This window comes from Gymnoscopelus braueri, assembly GCF_963280865.1.
Source record: "Gymnoscopelus braueri genome assembly, chromosome: 5".
Classification (NCBI taxonomy): Eukaryota; Metazoa; Chordata; class Actinopteri; order Myctophiformes; family Myctophidae; genus Gymnoscopelus; species Gymnoscopelus braueri.
In genome coordinates, this window is record NC_137606.1 from 18,386,556 (window position 1) to 18,409,880 (window position 23,325).

Here is a 23,325-nt window from a genome sequence, read left to right on the forward strand (position 1 = left end):
AAAAATGGGTTTTGCACAAATTGGCCTCCAGGTGGCGCTATAACAGGCCCATGTGAAAAATTTGAGGCAGAGGTTCTGAATTGGCATCCAGGGAGTGTGTGTGCACAGTTTCGCAGCGACCGGGCCAACGGTGCCAGAGATTAGCTGGTAACACACGGACAGGACGGACGGACACACACACGGACACACACACACACACACACGGACGGACGGAGGGTAAAACATACTCTCTCACCATGCCTTTCGGCCTGGCGGAGACAATAAACTATTCTATATCCTTATTCTCATTCTTACTCTTACTAATGCAAATGCAATTCATAGGTGTACACGGGCCATATGACAGTGAAGTTGAAATCAATCTACGGTGCCATTTCTTTAGATTTTCCAGACATCCGTGGGTATTTACCCATGGTAGCATTGACATGTGAATAATTCATTGCAGAGCGTGGTGAATAGAGCGTAAAGTGTTTAATGTAAGTAAGGTCTGAGGGCAACATGCACACATACACGCACACATAGATGCATTCACGCACACACACACACGCAAAAATGCATGCACACACACTCCACATGCTGTATAGCTCTCTCACTGTCAGACCCACACAGCAACACAGCAAGACAAAGAAAGGGAGACAGAGAGAAAGGAATATGTCGATTGTTTTACTGACCAAAATTAATTAGACTACTGAGGCCCGAGTTACAAATGTTATTCAATGAATAAATTATCACAATTTAATTTAATTTGAAAAAAAGAGGAGGAACAAAAACTATGCCTAAGACGCCTCAGTGGTCAACCTCACGTCCTGTCTCAGCTTTTAGGAAGGTCGACAAAACAGTGGGTGGAGGTTTAAAGAAATTAATCTGCCGGTGGCTGCCCGCCATGCCTGTTCATATTCAATAACCCATCACTCTGATAGCCTGTACACTGGGGTAACTGTCACCTGTGACCTTCAAGTGAGTCCTGACCATGTACAAGCACGAATATACAGTATATTTAAGCACTTAAACCTTAAGTCCCGCACATCGTTTATCAGATAATATTATAGAACGGTTATAGGACGGTTTTGGACATACAAGGTTTTCATCCGACAGCAATAGCTAATGTGATGTTTAAGAATCTTTCATCATGATATGACGTCATGTAATGGTTAACGTTTAGCATTCCAGTGCGTTCCCGTCGTACCCGCTGTCGGGGTAGCATGGTTCCCGCAGCCGTCAGGAGGGTGGGGGGGTGGGGGGGGGGGGGGGGGTGCGCGGGGTTGCTGTGTAATGGAGATGTTATTAGACTGTCTGTCAGGGAGAAGAGGAATGGCATGAATGAAGGATGGAATATTCTGCAGGGGTCCTATTCCAAGAAGTGCCCTGGAGGAGAGACTGCTCTTACGTAACCACACATGCACGGAGACAGGCAATCCCACACGCACGCACGCACGCGCACGCGCACACGCACACGCACACGCACACACACATCACACACACAAACACACACGCGCCATTTTAAGTGGGGAGGAAAACCTGTGTGTGTGTGTGTGTGTGTGTGTGTGTGTGTGTGTGTGTGTGTGTGTGTGTGCGTAACTTGGCTCATGTGATAGATATAAGCATGTGTGTGTGTGTGTGTGTGCACAGCTGCTCCTCTCCCGTCATGTGTGACTTCCCATAAATCCCAGTGTGCATTTCACCACTGAATGCAGCGAGCGTGCGCTGAATCAAAGCTAAGCAGGTGTCACTCTGGCAGCGAGCGGATGGGAGATTAGATGCTGAAACCAGAACCCTCTGATCTCTCCTTCTCCCTTTTCTCACTGAATTCTCCTTTTATTCTCAAGGTCAGTTGGCCTCTCTCTCTCTCTCTCTCTCCCTGTGTCTTTCTCTGTCGCACTCTTTTCCAACATGTCACTCAGTTTTACAATCCCTCTCCCTGTGTTTTTCTTTGCACTTGGACAGATCTATGTCTGCCGAACTCATCCTCTGATCTCTCTTTCCCTCTCTCTCTCTCTCTCTCTCTCTCTCTCTCTCTCTCTCTCTCTCTCTCTCTCTCTCTCTCTCTCTCTCTCTCTCTCCCCCCCCCCTCTCTCTCTCTCTCTCTCCCCCCCTCTCTCTCTCTCTCTCTCTCTCTCTCTCTCTCTCTCTCTCTCTCTCTCTCTCTCTCTCTCTCTCTCTCTGTATCTCCCTGTCAAGTGGCTGCTCTCCATCACTCCATTGTGATGAGGCCAGTAACTCCATGGTGATGAGACAGGCAGAACGGGTGATTAGAGTGGTGTCTCATCTTCTGGGATAAGCGACCCCAATCAGAAGGGAGAGCTGTGTGTCCCTCCCTCCTCCTCACACTATCACTCCCCTCTCATCCAGCAGCCTTTGTTCTGCTTGACCCCGCTCTGTCACCATGTCTGTCACCGCTCCCCATCTCCCCTCTCGCTCATCCCCAGCTCCTCCTCTCCTCGTATCGCCTCGCACGCATGCAGGTACACGCACACAAGCGCGCACACACACACACACGCACACGCACACGCACACACAATTAGAAATAATCGCAAGTGCACGATAATCTCTCTCTCTCTCTCTCTCTCTCTCTCTCTCTCTCTCTCTCTCTCTCTCTCTCTCTCTCTCTCTCTCTCAAAATTTTCATGGGAGCAACAAATGGGTCACAGTTTAAAATGGAAATAAACAGGCTTTTATATATATATATGTCACAGGGAGATTGGAGAACCAGGGAGATTGAAGACAGAGCGCTCGTTTTTAGGCACTTTGATGCGACACGGACCTGTCTTTTGTTGTTCCCCCCCACGTAGCAACCAGGAAGCTACGCTAGGGGAACGCTGAACACGCGTTCACACGCACATGTGATAATAGTTATTGTCCATGACGGAGGCACACCGACTCAGCAGAGCTTGTGACACTGTGTGTGTGTGTGTGTGTGTGTGTGTGTGTGTGTGTGTGTGTGTGTGTGTGTGTGTGTGTGTGTGTGTGTGTGTGTGTGTGTGTGTGTGTGTGTGTGTGTGTGTGTATGTGTGTGTGTCAGGGAGAAACTAAAACAATGCGTGTGTGTGCGGGCGCGTGCATGCGCGCGCATGTGTGTGAGCATGTGTGTGCATGCGTGTGCGCGTGCGCACAAACGCGCACACACACACACACACACACACACACACACACACACCCTCCCTCTAGTCTGGCTTGCATTGCCCTCTAGCGTTGGTTTTACAGAATTGCCTGAAAACAAGCGCTCCTTCTTCAATCTCCCTCGTTCTCCAATCTCCCTGTAACATATATATATACACACACACACACACACACACACACACACACACACACACACACACACACACACACACACACACACACACACACACACACACACACACACACACACACACACACACACACACACACAAGGGATGCTAATACAAGAACTAGGAACTTTACAATTCTAGATGTCTGTAGGTAATTGGCTCTTTGTTTCTTTACTTCCTGTCTGGACTTTAAATCATCTGCATTCTCCATCCCTCTCTCTCTGTCTTTCCTTCACCCCTCTTTAACAGCACAGAGTGGTTAAGATGAACTGATAACATTTTGTACTCCCTCTGGATCGATTGTCCCTCCTGAGTAATGAGGTGAAAGGATGCTGTCATGCCGATCAATTATCTATTGTCTTAAATATGCAGCTTTACACAAAGAAGTGTGTGTGTGTGTGTGTGTGTGTGCGCGTGCGTGCGTGCATGCGTGCGTGCGTGTGGGGAGGGAGAGAGAGAGAGAGAGACAGAGAGAGAGAGAGAGAGAGAGAGAGACTCCTGTACTGAGAATAGAGGGTTTAAGAAAGTGGGTGTGGTTGCAGACACATTGAGACCCTACTTTCCAGTTCAGTGGTAAAGTTGATAGCTGTGCTGTGTTTTTGATAATACTTAATTACATAATAATCATTTTAAAATGATCACAAAGAATCAGAATACCGTTTTATCTAGTCTGGGGCGTCGCACGTTATTTTCTTTCCACTCAATTTCCATATCTGTTGTTATCAAAACAACACTGAACACAATCATGTGATACCTTACAACTAAAACTATTAATGTGTATTTAATTATACACATATTTTGCAAGAGTTTAAATTGTGTATTTATTGAGGAGGATTAGAACCTTCAGCTCGCGGGGTCATTATTTTTCGAATATTTGCTTCCCTGGTGTTTTGAAATTGCTCGAGAGGCTTCGCTGAACCGGAAGTGATGCAATTCCACCAGCCCAATTTCCAGTGATATTTAAATCGTTTTCCAGATGGTTGGCGCGGCCAATTGGCAAATTGCTGTCTCTCTGTGCATGCCATGTTTTTGATTTGATTCGTCAGGAGCATTCATGTGAGAGTGTGCCGTCGCTGTGATGTTTGAAGTGATTTGTGAAGATGCATGCATGTGGCCTTGCCATCGCTTTGTGTTTAATCCACAAGCTGGTACCCGCCAAAACGGGAATCTTTTCTTCTCCGTTTTTATTTTTTTTTATACTCAAAATGGCATGTACTCTAGGAATTTGCAGTGATTCATAACTAGCCTATGGCGAGTGGTAGTTGGTACTGTATGCTGTTTGTGACTTTGGGAAGTGAATCATGTTCAGAAACAAGGCCTTGTATTGGTTGTTAGATAGTTTTCTTAATCTTCATTAATCTATGTCTATGTAAATATACATACAGTACATACAATACATGCTGTACAACAAAGCAACCAAGAAATAATCATCTCAGTTCTTAAGGATCTATGTGTGTTTTGGGGGTATTTTTTTAAAAGCCTATTTTAGTAGTTTATTTTGTCACAGCAAAATGAATAAATGAGAAAATACATAAGAGTGTATTGAAGCAGGAATAGGATACTATGGAATAGCATCCATATGGATGCATAGGTTTTTGGCAGCAGACTGCAGACAACATAATGTATGTGGGCCATGCAGATCTCAAAACCTTTCCCTGATCTGCTCTAAGTCCAATGCCCCCCATAATCAGCAATCTATTCAAGTTTGTTTGAGATGACACCATGGAGTGAAGTTGCTGGCCTTGAACAAGTCACTTAACGGCAACTACAATGATAATCATGATTATGATGGCAATTATGATGATTACGATTACCATGTCACCTGAAGAGATAGTGCGAAGTGTTGACAGATGTGTTTTAATGGAGAGTATTAATTCAAGTCATTCAGTGCCAGGTTATCCCTGCACAGATGTCTGTATTTTTTCCTTTCTTTTTAAATTCATGAGCACAGGATGGGGCTTAAGATTACAACCTACCGTAATCTTTTCAATCCAAAGTAAATGAGGGCGCTGAATTTTTTTTCATAATCAGTATTGTCTGTTATAATCTATTGCAACCCTATCGCCAGAGGAAACGTTGTCATTGATCGTTTCTCCAGAAACTTTCAAGGACAATGTCTTTGGACCACAAAAAACGTTGCATTTTTAGATACGTTGCATTTCAATGTTTAGGTTTATGGTTAAGTTTAGGGGTTAAGATTAGGGTTAGGGTTAAGGTTAAGGTTAAGGTTAGGGTTAGGGTTAGGGTTAGAGTTAGGGTTAACGTTTTCTCTGGCGACCAGGCTGTCTATTGTTATATCAGTCTGGGCACCAGACTGATATAACCAGTGTAAAAAGAATGAAGAATGAAGAAACTTGCCTTGAAAGACGTGAAGGAAAGCAGTGCAATTAAACGGCAGATATGACTTATTCAACAATACAAATGACATGGTGCATTGGCTAATTAACTATGATTAAGAACATTTCATAAATACATGAGATTAGCAGAACAAATCACATCACATGGATACACTGCGACGAAATTGGAAGTGATTAACCAGTGTAGGCACATGACCACACACACACACACACACACACACACACACACACACACACACACACACACACACACACACACACACACACACACACACACATCTCGTCTCTTGATGTTAGCTTCCACCTTTCACTCTCCCTGATCTACTAATTCAAGTCAATTTAAGACGACAATACTTGACATTTAATGTGTAGGCTTATGGTACGGTCTCAAATGAAAGCTATTATTCAATTAAAACTTCAGCGACTTACAGCTGTGTGCTCTATGTGTGCCGTCAAGAAAATGTAAGCATGGAAGCCATAGCTGTGAAATCCATTCAGTCTAGTTACTGTCTGGAAGCCGCCTTCAGTCATTTTATATTCTCAATGTTCATTAGGTGAGCCATTAAACTTGATCTGCCATAATGCCTATACTGTCGCTGTTGGGCAGAATCCTTGTATCTCTATATTTAATGTATTTATGCTTTTACATAAATTGATGTCCTGTTTTATACTTGAAAAACTGAAAAGTAAAAGTAGCAAAAATAGCATCTATTTTTGACTCCATAAATACATAGATATTACATCCACTGGAACACAGGTTCTTTTTTCCATTTGATGAAAAGGAACGGATTTGGACATAAGGTTTGTACAGTGTGTCAGTGACAATATGTAATTGCTGCAAGTCTACAGAAAACACAGTGTTTAATCCCCAACAGATTTTCCATCAAGGCACCAATTTAACGCTGTTCTACACCTCCATCTCTGTGGTAACATAACATGTTGCTAAGGTTTGAACAATTCAAGCAACAAAGCTCATGTATCACACAAAAAGACTGAATTTAATCTGTCATCCTCCATTGAATGAGGCAGGTTTGAATTGGACTCCTCACAGACAAGAAGGTAAAATATTACTTGTGAGTGGGTGGCGCGGCCAACCCTAATGCATTAACTCCATTAACCCAAGGTTTCAAATTGTCACTAAAAGGTTTGCTTTCTGAAATCCATCACCCAGTTGTTCTGCTTCCCAGGTGTGACATCTTATTATTTGGCTTACAAAAGCAGATCTCACCTTACTGAGGAAACAAAAATGGTCACGTTTAATGCCTTCTTTAGTAATATGTTTTGCACGTGTATTTTTTCCCTTTCAAAATCTATAATCTGCTGATATAAAATGCACAGTGTGTGCGTGTGTTAGAAAGGAGAGGATTATTGAATAGCTGAGGCTTGGTGTCAAAATGTGAAATGGCTTGCAACGATCAGGTGAGGCTTGCAACGATCAGGTGAGATTACAGTGTGTGTTTGTGTGTGTGTGTGTGTGTGTGTGTGTGTGTGTGTGTGTGTGTGTGTGTGTGTGTGTGTGTGTGTGTGTGTGTGTGTGTGTGTGTGTCAACTAAGTAGCAAAATTGGTTGGGAGGAACCTGTCAGATAGAGCTGTCGATATCGTACTGTGGCTCTGCTCACAAAATGATTGCATGACAAGCAAACTGTGTGCATAAGGGAAATAAAGTGCTTGATAACCAAATCTTACCAATCCAGTTGATAATCTTGATTGCTTGATTCAGCCTCGTCTCTCACCATACACTCTTAATGCTTCTCTTGTAGAGGAGGGAGAAGATAAAGACAAAATATATTCATCATCCACACAGTGTTGGTTTGGTCTGACATTTAAGCACATTAACCACACTAGAGTTCTTATTCGGGGTATGTCATAATAGGCAAACATTCTGCACAAATTGTAGATCTAGAACCCCACAAATCTTTAAGTTATGAGGCCTGTAGTTGCTCCAAGACAATGAAGGAAGCCTGGCTTTGGATGGATGTAGTCATGGGGACATAATGTTCCCTGAGGACTTTTGGTCCATAATAAATGGGTGAAAAAAGTAATTCCAGTGTAAATATTTTTTTATTCCACAGTTTCATAGTTATTTGTCTCCTGAGAACAGTTCCAGGCTTTGTGCCTGGATGGATGGCACCACACAGAATATTGCCTTCATATAAGCTTTCTTAAATGTAGCTCTGGGAGAAATGTGTAAAACATATTTATGTAGCTGTTTCGTATGAGTAACATTTAATAATTTCAAAGCAAGGTTTTTGCTGAGAGACAACATAATGAATACAGCTGAAGCAAGAGAGGGAATGCTGTAGATTGTTACACCAGCGCTAATATCACAGTACAGCGCAACCTCAAGTCTATTATTGTGATTACCGGTTTACCAGTTTAATTTGTGTGCGTCTCTCTCTCTCTCTCCTTTCGCTTGCTCAAACACACACACACGCACGCACGCTCGCGCGCACGCACACACGCGCGCGCACACACACTCACACACGTTACTACAGGTACACAAGGCAATGCAACATAGGAAGTATCTGTGGTAAGTGGTAACAATAAATGTTTTAGAAGGGAATTGAACTGAACTGGATGTTTGGCTGGCTCAAGCATGCATGCTCATCCCTGGTATGATGCCAGAGTGAATTTTGATCAGTCATTGTGTGTGTGACTGGACAAGAGGAAAATCACTCGGTGGCGAAACCTACCAGCTGCATTCAAATGGAATGCAAAATCACACTAGCCCCAAATAATAAATACACAGAAACATCAATGTCAAACTCCAATGCACACACTTGTACATACAGTATGCACACATCGTTCCAGCAGCTTTTTAATGTAATCTTTTTTTTAATACTTTGTGTCACTGACCTGCAATCAGTTATTAACAGTGTCACTACTACTGTACAGTATTATGTACTGCTACTCAATATCGTCGGATATGGCAAATGCATGCATGCATGAACACACAGCAATCACTCAATACACACTTCATACTCTATAGACATGTGCACACATAAACAAACAGTGCATAATACACAGTATATGCACACATGTGCACACACAGACACAGATATGGGAACATTACATTTTACTTGAATGATGCACATGGGAGATAATTAAATCTATTAAGCAACACACACACACACACACACGCACGCAAGCACGCGCACACACGCACACACACGCACACACACACACACACACACACACACACACACACACACACACACACACACACACACACAACCAAGCACCATTGCATCAGCTCTCTTTGATATTGTCAGTGTTTCCCGCCCTCTCTTGAGTTGTTTCATCCGATTGTTTTCTTCTCTTCATCATCGCCATACTTCTATCTGTCAGTCAGCACAGTAACAAAGACATTGTTAGTGCAGCTCACCCAAAAAGCATGTAGTCTGACAAGATGGCACCCCTTAGAGAAACTTTATGAAAAGCACATGGATTCACTCCAGATGAGACACGGATGAGACAGCTTGCAAAATGTGGCAAAGAAAAAGCTTCACCTTGTTTCTTTGTGCAGCAAGAATGGAACCAATTGAAGCGTAATTACACTTACTTGACGAAAACACTTCAAATTATTATTATTTCTAGTCTAAAGACACATACTGTAGACACTTGTCTACGTGTCTAGACAATAAATCATTTTAAGAAAAAAGTGTTTTTTTTCGCGCGTCTTACTTGTACTTTCATATTTCTTTCTCTAAGTTCTGTATCTACCAGATAATAATAAACGATATTGCCTTAAATACAGTACTTAAAGGGATAGTTAACTTTTTTCTATCGATTAGTCACCCCATGGAGACTTGAATTCATGGTTATTTTTTTGTTTTTGTCGCATTCCTAAGCCAATAATGTGATGACCGGCAGCGGTTCCGGTAAGAGACACAACGAGTCACCTTTGTGTCTCCTACCGGAACCGCTGCCTACCGGTCCGCTTGTCATCAAATTATTGGCTTAGGAATTTGACAAAAACTAAAAAATATCCATTAATTCAAGTCTCCAGGGTGTGACTAATCGATAGAAAAAAAGAAGACGGCATTTTGCGATGCGTTGTGAAAATCTGCTAACTTCGGCAAAGAGATTTGGTATCGGGGGGGGGGGGGGGGGACCAAGAATAGACCCCTGGGGGACCCCGGTCAATGAAGTATATTGGGTGTAAGTGGTTAAAGGGAGCATAATGACTGAAGCATGAATTTAGGAAAGAGAACACAGTCAGATCAGCAACTCAATTAGTCTCAATGGCTCGCCTGCGGATGACTGGCTTTGTTCTCAAAGTCAAAACACAATACTTTTCTCCTCAGAAACGACATAATATAACCTCAAGACAGGGACTGGGATGAATCATCATGCTGCATAAACTTTGTGGAGACACAGACACACAATATGGAAACTACACACACAGACACACACACACACACACACACACACACACACACACACACACACACACACACACACACACACACACACACACACACACACACACACACACACACACACACACACACACACACACACACACTTTCAACAGTTGCCCTCCCCCGTATATTCCTCCCTACAGACTGTCGATTAGAGTAAAAATCAATTTCGGGTCCCCATGGCTAAATTGATATGATTATATTTACTGCGGGCTGAATAATAATGGGACTAATGAGACGTAACAAAGCCCAGGTAGATGGTTTGCCGCAGGTGAGAGGCGTAATTAGGGTGTTTAGTTCTTAGAACACTCATTCACACACACACACACACACACTATAAGATGTACCAACGTCGTGTCACCAAAAGTTAGCCACGCCCCCTTTTTCGACGCTCCAGCCCTTTGGGGGTCAGACTGTACATAGAGACACGCTTAAGACTAGAGAGTGACGGTGGTTTGTGTTTGTAAACATTAACTTCTTTGCCGAATACATAGTGATCAGTGCACACTGCATATGTGTGGCTGGTCTATGAGAAAGCTGTTCACATGTCGCAGCTCTCCTCTTCAAGATTGAATACAGTGTGAGGCTAACAATGTATTCAAGAGCAGTGGTGGAAAAAGTACTCAAATGTTTTACTTAAGTAAAAGTACCAATACTGCAATGTAGAAATACTCTGTTACAAGTAAAAAGTCCAGGATTCTAAATTTACTTGAGTAAAAGTACAAAAGTATTGGCATCAAAATATACTTAAAGTACCAAAAGTAAAAGTACTAACATATTTGAAAATAGCAGATACAAGCTCACAACGCGTTTTGATGCGACGCGTTGTGAACTTGTAGATTGGCTATTTTCAAATAGCCGAGGTATAAGATAGGGCTGAAGTGGTTAATGTATGTTTCATAATATAATAATTTATATCTGAAAAGTAACTAGTAACTAAAGTTTTCAAATAGTGGAGTAAAAGTACAATATTTGCCTCTGAGATGTAGTGGAGTAGAAGTAAAAGTATTGGAAATTGGAAATACTCAAGTAAAGCTCAAATACCTAAAAAAATTACTCAAGTACAGTACTTGAGTAAATGTACTTAGTTACTTTCCACCACTGTTCAAGAGACGTAGTATGGCTTGGATCTCAGCTGTACCACACAAAGATTTAACGTTCAACAACCTACCCAAGTACAGTCGTGTTTGTTCACGTCATTTTCTCAAAGGTACATTTTTTGTCTCTGACTAAAAGTAACTAGGTAATGCAACTAGGGTGGTCCAGAGTGGTAAGTGACTTTTTTTCCCTCTCTAACGATCTGACAGGCGGGCTGCTCTGCTCATAGACCAAACATTCCACTACCGTGCGAGGTCTCCAACTTTAATAAAAATGAACAAAACTATTTCATTATTCAGGCAGTTTTGTGTTGTTGAAAGTTTCGGTGAGTAGCGAAATAGCTTTGTTTATTTTTTATGTAAGTTGGAGACCTCGCAGTCGCACGGTAGTGTAATGTTCGGTCTATGAGCAGAGCAGCCCGCCTGTCATAGCGTTAGAGAGAGAAAAAATACAATAACACTCTGGACTATCCTAGGCTACCCTAGCCTAGTTGCATACCTAGTTACTTTTAGTTAGCAGAGACAAAATAGCAGTTTCATGTTTTTGGTAAAAAAAACTCACCATTGTGACTGTGAGTTTAAAAAAAAGAACACGGTCGGGTCATTGTTTACAAGCTGTTTATGTACCCTCCGGCCCCAACCCTCCGGCGGCCGGCCTCCCAAAATGGCCGCCGCTACCAAGTTACACATGTTGACGCCGCCTTTAGGATTTTTTGGTACACCCTATACTGTTGTGCACTTGAATTCACAAAACAAACACGCCTAACACACACACACACACACACACACACACACACGCACACACACACGTCAAATCAATCATCCGTGTGCACATGCATGTTACTAAACACATGCCTGATTTCCAATACACATGTACATGCACATACGTCGTCAATACTGGAAAACCTGGCATCACCACACCCCAAAGCCTTTGGGATGCACTTTATAACACACCTGCAATTAAAGCACTTTTGGTGACTGTGCCATAGGGCACTAATCACAGTAATATGCTTCTTTGAAGCATATTATTAGATTTTTTTTAGCTGAGTGGGTAGAGAGGTAGTTAACCCCAACTGCTCCCTGGGTTCCGCGTTAATAGCACCCACTGCTCCTAATAGATAGGATGGGTAAATGCAGAGAATTTAACATGTGAAAATTAGGGCTGGGACTTTAACCCTTTAAGGCCGGGAAGGAAACGCATGTGTGTCATGTTAAGGTTTCTTTGGCAATTCAAAAATAGCAGATATACAAGCTCATAGCGCGGCACCGAGTGCCACGCTATGAGCTTGTAGATCTGCTATTTTTTTGAAAAGTCGTGTCCCTGGAACAAAATATTTTTATATGGGAGGGGGTCCGCGGACAAATACAAATTATTTTGGGGGTCCTTGACACAAAAAGTTTGAAAACCATTGAGAATACTAATGAGCAACATAAGTTAAAAAAAACGTATGAAAAAAAAATGTTTTGAGTGAATTTGTAAAAATATTTGAGTTAAAAACTTTTGCTTAAAAAAGTATATATATATTCAACCTAAAGATTTGCACACATTTTCACAATTTAAAAAAAGAAATAGCAGATCTACAAGCTCATAGCGCGGCACTCGGTGCCGCGCTATGAGCTTGTAGATCTGCTATTTTTATATAGCCAAAGAAATCTTAAACTGACACAGCTGCGTTCCCGGTCTTAAAGGGTTAACTGATTAATTTCGATTCATTAATTACAGAAAATTAACGCGATTGAAAAAAATTAGGCATTTTAATCGCACTTAGGTTTTGCACCACGGAATCTTTCTCACTGGACGAGTTTCAGGCGAAACGATCATACCGGTGCACCAAGACCGGTGGTCTGTTTATTATTTTGGCCAAGGATATTGAGGGAGAGTTGGACTGAAGATTGTTTTAAATCAATATGGACTAACTGAATTGTTGGTATTGTTAAGGCCTTCGAAGCAACAGAGAGTTTTGTTTTTGTTAGTATGGTTTGTTTATACAGGATATTGGACAAAAAGGTCAATCAAGACATTGTTTTTATTTCTCTGGAATGTACTGGAAAGTATTGTGTACTTGAAAGTATTGTGTTTTACCTGTGCTTGAGTTTACAGAAGGTCCTTGAATTTATACAGGCTACCTGAATCTCTGAATATATTCCTAAAATTGCTGCACTTTATGGTAACACTTGCACTGATCTGTTGGTCTGTTTAGTACTACCTTGAATAAAAAAACGTCAATATTTTGTTGCTTAAACTTATGTATTCACTGGTGAGGCAAAGATTATAGGAATGTTGTCTTTGGTCGAAAGGGACAAAGCATCAAAAATACAAAAGAAACAAACTCAAGGCTCAACTCTTCAGATTTCAAATGTTTATGCAATTGTATTATTCGCTATAAATGATCAATAACACATTGTAAACTTTCTCAACACTGAAAGGTCAGACATTTTGGTATAATTATAAATACATATTAATATTGAATCAATATTCATTGTCATTATTCAACATTTTACCAAAAATGGACATCATGATACTATATACACATGTTTCATCTTCTGAGACCCATCACATGCCCATTTTCCAACAGAAATTGAGTATTGGAATCACGGTTTATATAGATACAAAAATTGTTGCTATTGTTGATAAATGATTCAGTGTTTGTTGTTGCTGTTTAGATGCCAGTCTTCCATGTCATGCTGAAGGGCTGGTCTACAGGAATAGACAGCGACGTAGCATTCACAATCAGCTCCTAAAGAGACATAGAGAAGGACACAAAGTTATTTAATCTTCCTTTTCTTTTATACATTCATACATGCATGTGTATCTTGTCCAAAAACGATTAAAAAAATAGTGAAAATAGCTTCAGATCAGCTTCTTCCTCCGTTCAGAAAATAGTAAAGGAGATGAATGGATCCTCTCGCAATGAAACGTCGCTTATTCAAATCCACATGCTATATCTCTCCCTCCTCACTTCTCCATCCCTTCCTTTCCGTCCTTATTTCAAGGCCTCTTCACACACACACACACACACACACACACACACACACACACACACACACACACACACACACACACACACACACACACACACACACACACACACACACACACACCTTTCTTCTGTCATTGTGACTTCCTTCCTCCACCCGCCCGCCTGCCTCCCCCCACGTCTCTCCGTCTGTCCTCTGGCTGAAAGGTATAAATCTATGTCTCCTGGCCATCCTCTCCAGTGATTATTTATGGAGTTGCTGCAGCTATCACTTTTCACGCTGCTGATAAGTGCGTTGAGTACAGTACACAGCCGGGACAAGGGTGTTTCATCACTGCCCCGACAGGGAGAGAGGGAACAAATGTCATCGCTTTTCAAACTTGCTCTCTTCCTCGTACCAACCACCACCTCCTCCCCCATAGCTCTCCTTCTAGCACAGTGTTCATCTCTCCCTTCTAATCTCCCTTCTTCTAATACCTCAAAGTACAACTTTGAGGTATTTGCACTTTACTTGAGTTTCCAATTTCCAATACTTTTGCTTCTACTCCACTACATTTATTTGAAAACTTGAGTTACTAGTTACTTTGTAGATTTTGATTATTATTACAAAACATACATTAACCACTTCAGCCCTATATACATTTCGGCCATTTGAAAATAGCCTATCTACAAGCTCACAATGCGTCGCGATGCGACGCATCATAAGCTTGTAGATCTGCTATTTTCAAAATATTTTTATACATTTGAAAAATTGAAAAATTAGTACTTTTACTTTTGGCACTTTTACTCAAGTATATTTTTAATTCCGGACTTTTGCTTTTTTTTTTTGTTTACTAAATTTGAGTACTTTTTCCACCACTGCCCGTTTCCTCCTTCTTAAGGTCCTTACACACCGACGATTATGCGAATATACGCAAAATTCGGACTCGTTCCGAATAATTAAAAGACGCTTTTTCGCTTCGCGAAACTGATGTGGACGCTTGCATTGACTTTATAAGGTTTTAAAAAAATATATATTTATTCGCATGAAGAATTCGCCCCGGTGTGTAAGGACCTTTAGGCTATGAATATACATGTATGGAGCCCTGGTAGCATGTAGTGTTTAGGATAATGTATGTTAACACATTGAGTGCCAGTCGCGTATATCTACGCAAACCTATTTAAAGCCTCGTTCGATACGACACATTTCATTGTAGCACCACCGGAAACGGAATTATCCGGGATCCGGTTTTTCCGATCCCATCCACTTCCATTCTAAAGATGACACCAATCCGCCATTTTCTTGGTTGTAGTTTTTCTCGTCGCTGATAGCTGTTTAACATAAACCGTTGTAACTACAAGATGGCGGATCAGATTTTCATGCGGTCTTCGGTGGTCGACTCACAAGGATCGGCTGTGTGTTTACAAAGAGTTGACTGCGCGGATTTAACGGATTTAACTTGGTCTGTGGCGACGTGAATAAAACAAAAAAAACAACAATAAAACGCTGGCACTGGTGAGTACATTATGAGATGAAACTCTGGCGTGGAATGTGGTAGTTAATAAGTCTAAGAGCTGGAGGGAAAACCAGCTGCACCTTTTTTCGCTCGGTTTCAAGGTAAACGGCCCCAACCGGCCCACTAAACATCTCGGAGGCCGACGCGCACAGAGCCTTGAAGCGGTGCACATCCGTAACGCTACAGGCCCTGGCGGCCTCACGGGCTGCCGCCTCCTCAGACGCACGTGAGAGACCGCAGAGCAGCTGGCGGGAGTGTTTGCTGATATCGTCAAACTCTCTTTCTCCCAGGCTGTTGTTCCCGCAGGCTTCAAGATGGCCACCGTTGTTGTGCCTGTCCCCAAACAGTCCAAGGCAACGTGTCTGAATGACTGGAAACCTGTTCACCCTCACCTGCGAGGGATGATTATCAGCGGGTTGGTCGTCGTTGAAAAATAACCCCCGACAGGATGATTAAACACTGAGGCGATAACTGAGGTGTTTAACCCGTTAAGATCTGGAACGCATCTGTGTCACTTTAGATGTCTTTGGCTAGTCAAAAATAGCAGATCTACAAGCTCATAGCGCGGCACCGAGTGCCGCGCTATGAGCTTGTAGATCTGCTATTTTTGTAAAATCTTGAAACACTTTTTTTTTTTTTTTTTTTTTAAACTGTTGGGATTTAGAAAACATTTTTAAGAATCGCCTCAGGTCTTAATGGGTTAATCATTCTGAAGGGGGATATTTTTCAACAACGACCAGAGCGCTGACAACTATCCCGCTTATTATACGGCTACTTATTAAAAGAATGAATACATTGACCCAAAAGTAACAACAAAACCAAGTATTTCCTTGCTTACGGCAATGAAAGAGTATTCCATAAGTGGTGCGCTGGGTGGACACGGTCGCCTCGGAAAACAAGGAAGTGTAGTGGATCAAATAGAATACATTTTGGATTACCGTATTGTATATTTCTCGCTTCAAATGTTTTCAAAAACATTCTTGAGAGCAACGTTTAGCTGTGAATGACATGTGTGTTTGTTTACACGGCTGCCATGTTGGATACTGCATAAAATCAAGTTGCACCCAAGGCAATGTGCACATCGTCAAAACAATTGGAGAGGAGAACTGCTATTCTTGCACCATGACAGCACAGCATTCAACACATTAGTTCCTTCCAAGCTCGAAACCAAGCTCAGAGATCTGGGCCTGCACCCGACCATGTGTGGCTAGATACTGGACTTCCTGTCAGGCCAGGTGGTGATAATGGGCAGCGTCATATGAGATCCACAGACCCTCAACACGGGGGCCCTCTCATCTATTCCCTGAACACACATGACTGTGTGGCTACACACAGCTGAAATCATCCAAGCATTTTGAAGGGCCTGATCATCAACAACGATGAGATGGCCCAATAGAGGGCCATGAGGATATTATTGTCTTCTTTAAAACGTCTTGAAAAATTAGTTTTCATTGGGATACCGATAAATAGGAACTTATAAGTATACTATGTTGGTTCCATTGAACCAACCTGGGAACACAATCGATTGATTGTGAAAAATGAACACGGTGAAAATGAACGCGGCCCATCGGTCAGATGGGTGGGCTGTGAACGCTTTTAAGAGTGGCCCTTTCAAGTGGGCCCTGATCCAGAAGAAGTTGGGAACCGCTGGCCTACAGGGGATGAGGTCCGATCTCACCTTCAACGTTAAGAAGACCAACGGAGCTGATCAGTGACTACAGGAAGCAGAGGAGAGAGCAGAGGAGAGGAGAGGAGAGAGAGGGAGAGTGTTGCGGACGGCCCAGCACATCACTGGAGGCAAGCTTCCCTCCCTCCAGGACATATACGATACGCCAGGCGGTGTGTAGACAAGGCTAAGTGGCTCATTAAAGACACTTACCGCTCCAGCCTCAATCTGTTCACGCCGCTACCATCAGGCAGGTAATAACACATGTATAAAATGCCGGACAAACACACTAAGGCAGGGGTCTTCAACAGGGGGTCCGGGACCCCTAGGGGATCCTCGACGTAACTACAGGTGGTCCGCCAAAATCTTTGTGTGATGCGGAACATTAGCCGAAAATAGCAGATCTACAGGCTCACAACGCCTCGCGTTTGTATCGAATCGTTTTGTAATGCAAATAATCTATTGTATCGATACTAAGTACTTGTGCGTTGTAAGAGAAAGAGGGGTTTAATTACTTTTCCATTTCATATCGCTACACTTGGTTATCGATACATGTGTGTAATCTGTGTTCATGCCAAGGTGCGGGTTTGTCCATAATATTACACATATTATGTGTTCAAATGCAATGTCTATGTATTTGCCAGTTTACTTGTTTATATCCATGACAATATATTTTTCCCTTAAAAAAGCTGCACTCTCCACACGATTCACACAATAGTTACTGTATCGATCGCCATGAATGAACCAATATCGTCCATGTATCGTATCGTCAACCATGTATCGTGATGCGTATCATATCGCTGTTAAAATGTATCGTTACACCCCTATAATATTTGATATTTGCTGCTATACGTGATGTATTTTATTTGCACAAGAGACTGAGGTACTGTAGGCCCACTCTGTCCTTATTATTTAAATGCAAATAGTATTCGTGGGTAGCTTGTAGAAAATAAATTAAATTCACCCAGTCTTTTACACCTCGATTCATGAATGACCTATGCTCCCCAAAGAGCAAAAGGGTTTAAGTCAAGTAAGTCACTCTTCTACGCCTGTAAGTTTGAGATGTGACAGATGAAGTGAAGTTGAAGTTGAGTTGAGTGTTTGAGTTGAGTTCAGATACTGTAGGACCTAGGTGAAAGCTGCATAGTCACATTCTGCCCCTTAGATTCGTTCTGTCCTCCTTTTTTTTCCAACTTAAACATCAAGCCTGAATGATAGAGGGGTTTTAGATGACCACCTTTTCACTTGCTGTCTCCGGTCTTCTAGAAGCCGTAACTCATATTCATTACAGAACAACAAGGTGACCGCTGCATGACGGCAGTGGTTTAGACAGCAGTGAACTGAACCAAAGGCACAGCAAGGGGGAAGTGGGTTGAACCTGGGGATTTTTGACATTTGATTGACATGGAAATATTCAATATTCAATGGGCGGACGATAACAATACAGCAGGGGTACGTGACTGTTGTGGAAATTGGGACAACGGTCTGTAAATATGCTCTTATACCAAGGGTGCAGCTTCCTGTTCTGAAATTGGGTCTATAATGAAGTGAGTTCAAGTGACAGTTCATATGCATGGCCTGTAGTTTCACTGTTTTACCCCTGCTGGTGTCAGAAAGAATTTCTCTCAATGCAAGTGGGTGGGTTTTTGACAAACTTTAGACTTGATTTTCTTACCTTAAAGGAGGAGTTCACCCAAACAACGCCCCATGAAGCCTTGAATTCATGGATTTATTTTAGTTTTTGTCGCATTCCTAAGCCAACAATTTGATGAACGTGTGTATTTCCGGTAGGAGACACAAATAATCTACTTTGTGTCTCCTACCGAATACATTAGTCGGTAGGAGACGGGAATCAAATTATTAGCTTAGGAATGAAACAAAAACAAAAACAAATCCATGAATTCAAGGCTTCATGGGGTGTGCAATTGATAGAAAATAAGTAATTTTTTGGGTGAACTACTCCTTTAATAAACATTGTCATAAATACTATATGCTTCCAGTCGCTAGTTTAAAGTCTTCTTTCAATCATCATGATATGTGTTTTGGTAAATTGTGGTCCCAGTCACGATAAAGTAGGGTTTGCTCTAGGAGGGGCGGGATGATTTGATTGACAAGCTACACAACCAATAGCATTCATTCCCCGCCCCTGCTCTTGATTGACAAGCTACCCAACCAATATTGGTCTGGTTGCATTGTGCAGGATATGACGCGATATAGAAAGATGGCGGATTTGAAATTCCTGAACAATCGGCTTCATTTACGGTCTGAAACCAATGGTGTGGCTTTGTCCATTCTTTTTTACAGTCTATGTCTTATACACATTGAGGGGATCATATCTGCAGTGGAAAACTAAGTAAAGCTCAGCAGAGCTGAGCTCGACTGACTTTCCCATTGACTATGACATGGGAAAGGGGCATTTGACCATGTATTTATCAAAATAATCCACAATTAACCTGCCACCACGAGGCTTTCCGTGGAAAGTCCGGTTTCTATCACTGCCCAATGCTCAGATCCAGTCTAGGCACCGCCTACTGTATTAGGTAATTTGTACACACATACAAACATGTACATAGACTTTTTTTTTCCAAATCAGCTCTAGACCAGATCTACAAATTGCAAAGCAAATTGATCCCAGTCCTATCCACAATAGGACAATGCCATCGTCCATCACAATGTTTTGATGTGCCCGTCGTGAAAAATGTCTAATAATACATGTAGCAACAATTGTGTACCCAGCCAAAACCCCATCTGACCTGAGTAACAAGGTTGTGATTTGGGGGCAGGCGGTGCTGTGTACCATCCTTGTCAGTCAGGATCACCTCCTTGATCTCCTCAGTGCCTGCCCCCCACACATTCACAATACCCAGGGTCAAGCGGTCTGCTGGAGCCAGGCCATTGTACTCCACATGACTGGACAAGTTGTTCTGAAAAAAAAAACAGATTTAGGGAGATGGAGAGAAAAAGGGAGATGGAGAGGGGATAAATGAAAGAAGGAGGGTAGAGCATAGCCAGGGAGATATTGATTGGAGGCTGGGCGGGTACATCAAACTCGAAATGCTGGGTGCCATTTACTCACTTAACATTAAAACAAGGCTAAGATACTAAAAGCCCTGCTAACAGCCCCTAGAGTCTGTGCTGCTCCAACTGGAAATTGGCCGAAGGGTGGCGTTTGTGGAAAAGCAATGGGGTCAACAAAATCGGTAGTGCTCATCCTGGAATCAGCATGATGAGGATTTCACACTTGCTCTGGATAAGAGCGTCTGCTAAATAACTAAATTGAAATTGATGTGCCCAGTAAGTTTCATGGTAATCTGCTCATTAGATTTTGAGATATTATTTGTGCAAGTGGATATTATGGCCTCATGATGGCGGACAGCAAATTCCACTGCAACGTTTGTGATTAAAATGAGTGCAAGAGGATTTTTTTCCTTTGATACATGGTGTTTGGATCAAATTGGTAAACAGATTGACTGACATATACTGTAGTGAAAGCCATCATCAGCGCCCCACCTCTAGCAGTTCCAAAAAAGTAATAAATCCCATAATAATTTCATTTCATTATATTGCTGTTTTTGTGAGAGTAGGATTTATTCAACAGTGGAGATAAAGAAATATTGTGAGGAAGGCCAAAAGTAAGGCTAGGTCAAAAGCAAGACATTCATTATACTGACAATGTGTTTCAGTAGAGACTTGAAGTACCCACTGCCAAGTACATTCATTTCAATCTCTTTCATTGAATTAAAATTCATGTTTGACTGTCTTGTTCTCAATCGTTAATTTTATAGTCCAGAATGTTGTCTTCACATGCTGAATAGAGCTTTCATAGTGCCTTCTTTATTGATTCCTCAAAGTATACGTCTACTTTTTTATCCATGTGCAAAAGACACTTTCAATGAAATATACACATATTTTAAAAGAAGATAATTTGATATACAGTTGGGAGATTAAAAAACCTATTTAGGCCGAGCTCTAATGTACTTAGTTGCACACAGGTATCATGCATCAGAAAATAGCTGATCTACAAGCTTACAAAGCGTTGTGCTGCGATGCATTGTGACCTTGTAGATTTGCTATTTTCGGCATGCAACACTAGCGGGCGACTAAGTATAAATTAGGCATAAATCCACCCCCAATTCTTAAATCTAAGGTCCCTATTTTGCCTTATTTAAAACATTTTAGAATAGTTATGACGTGTCTATCGGCTATTTTCTCTATTTTAAAAAGTTTTTCAAAATAGTAAAAAAAAACAAAAAAGTTTAGGCATAAAGGGTAAGGCAGTGCGAAAGTTAGGGCCCCAACATCTAAATGCCCAATCCTGAACCTAACCACAAACTGAATCTTTTTGTAATTGTAAGCCTAACTCCACATGTCTTTTTTGACCAATGACATAACGATTTCTCTTGTGAGGACCAGGGAAATTGTCCCCATAATGTCAATTTGTCAGATTCTACTATACTTGTGGGGACATTTGGCCCTCACATGTATAATGATGAAAGTACACACACACACACACACACACACACACACACACACACACACACACACACACACACACACACACACACACACACACACACACACACACACACACACACACACACACACACACACACACGTCCAAAATGGCATAGGATCTGCTAATCTGCAAGGCAGCATTGGCCTCATTGGCCAATTTATCCTCATCTTCTCACATTTGCCTGTTCCAGACCTGCGTGTGCGTTCGCTCACACGCGCACACACACACACACACACACACACGTTTACACACTCTCTCTGTCTTGCCGTCAGGCGGTGGGTCTGTTTTATATCTGTGTGAAATTGCTTTGGAATGAGCCTGATGGTAGGCGGAGGACAGCCACAGATGTTTGGCTGCTGAATGTGGGTGAGCATGTGTGTGTGCATTGGCGTGTGCACGCATGTGCATGCGTGCGTGCGTGCGTGCGTGCGTGCGTGCGTGTGTGTACGTCTGCGTTTGGTCAAGCAGTAAGCACAGAGTTCCAATTAGTCCCAGTGGTTAGAGACTTTCTGACCCAATGTGAGATCAAACTGTGTCCTGGTGAACACTTCTGGCTTCTGTCTGGAAGCAACCCATATTAGACTCATACAACTCACCTGGGGCCCTGCTTGTTTCCATCATCATTTCCATCATCTTGCACAGTTGTACATAGGAACGTGCAATTAATGCATATAATGCACATAACTTACTTTGCCACGGATTGATTCTATTGGCAAATAAACTCTTCTTGATTCATCATGTCAATTGGTTATTACAAAAAAATAAGCATTTAGTTTAACGGAGGGTGAATAATCCTTCCTATACACAACTACTAGTAACAGTCAGTTTGATCATTTTGATGCCTCTAAGATAATTCCTAGTTTACTCCTGGTGCATGCTTTCCACTCAATCCACTGCCATCGAAAAATGAATTCCGGGCAACACAAAGGGTAACACTTTAAGTGTTATATTATGTGAAGTATGACAGTTCACATAATAATTAGTAAAATACTCATTTTTACTAGATGGCTGGAAGCTGTTTCATTTCGGGGTTGTGGTTTAGATTTTCTTTTCAACAATTCGTCATGCATTCACATTTGATTTGAGTGCATGAGGAGAGACCACTCAAGTAGCTGGCCTTTGTACTCACCGATGCTGCTGTGAAGGAGGTCAGGAGATACGCTCCATTCTCATATGTGTCTGAGGAGACAAGATAAGTGTTGGTCAGCGATACAGAGGGATGGGAAATGGCAAGGACATATCAACGGAATAAGAAGGAAAAGAGGGAGGGAAAAATATATAATGGTTGGGAGGTGATAGATTAGAATGAGTGAAGAGACTGAGTGAGTGAAGGACTGCACAGTAAAATACAGTATATTTTGTTTGTTTGTTTGTCTTGACAATTAATCAAGAGAGACTAAAAGGGATTGAAATTGGTACATCGTAAGAACACAACAAGAATAAAACCACAAACAAAAAGCACTGGACTAGAAACATAAGCATTGGTGAGAGCTCAGTGAAGCTCTT

The 23,325-nt window shown here is 41.9% G+C and overlaps 1 protein-coding gene across 1 annotated transcript in view; it reads right to left on the minus strand.

Moving 5' to 3' along the window:
• Nucleotides 1–13,823: 13,823 nt before the first annotated feature.
• The window catches only part of si (sucrase-isomaltase), a gene marked incomplete at both ends in the record, with an annotated part of 124,416 nt that continues 114,914 nt past the window's right edge, over nt 13,824–23,325 (minus strand). The window contains 4 exons of the mRNA XM_080429099.1: nt 13,824–13,901; nt 15,718–16,029; nt 20,057–20,227; nt 22,949–22,998. Coding sequence (XP_080285225.1) covers nt 13,824–13,901; nt 15,718–16,029; nt 20,057–20,227; nt 22,949–22,998 — 611 coding nt within the window. The remainder of the gene's footprint in view (nt 13,902–15,717; nt 16,030–20,056; nt 20,228–22,948; nt 22,999–23,325) is intronic.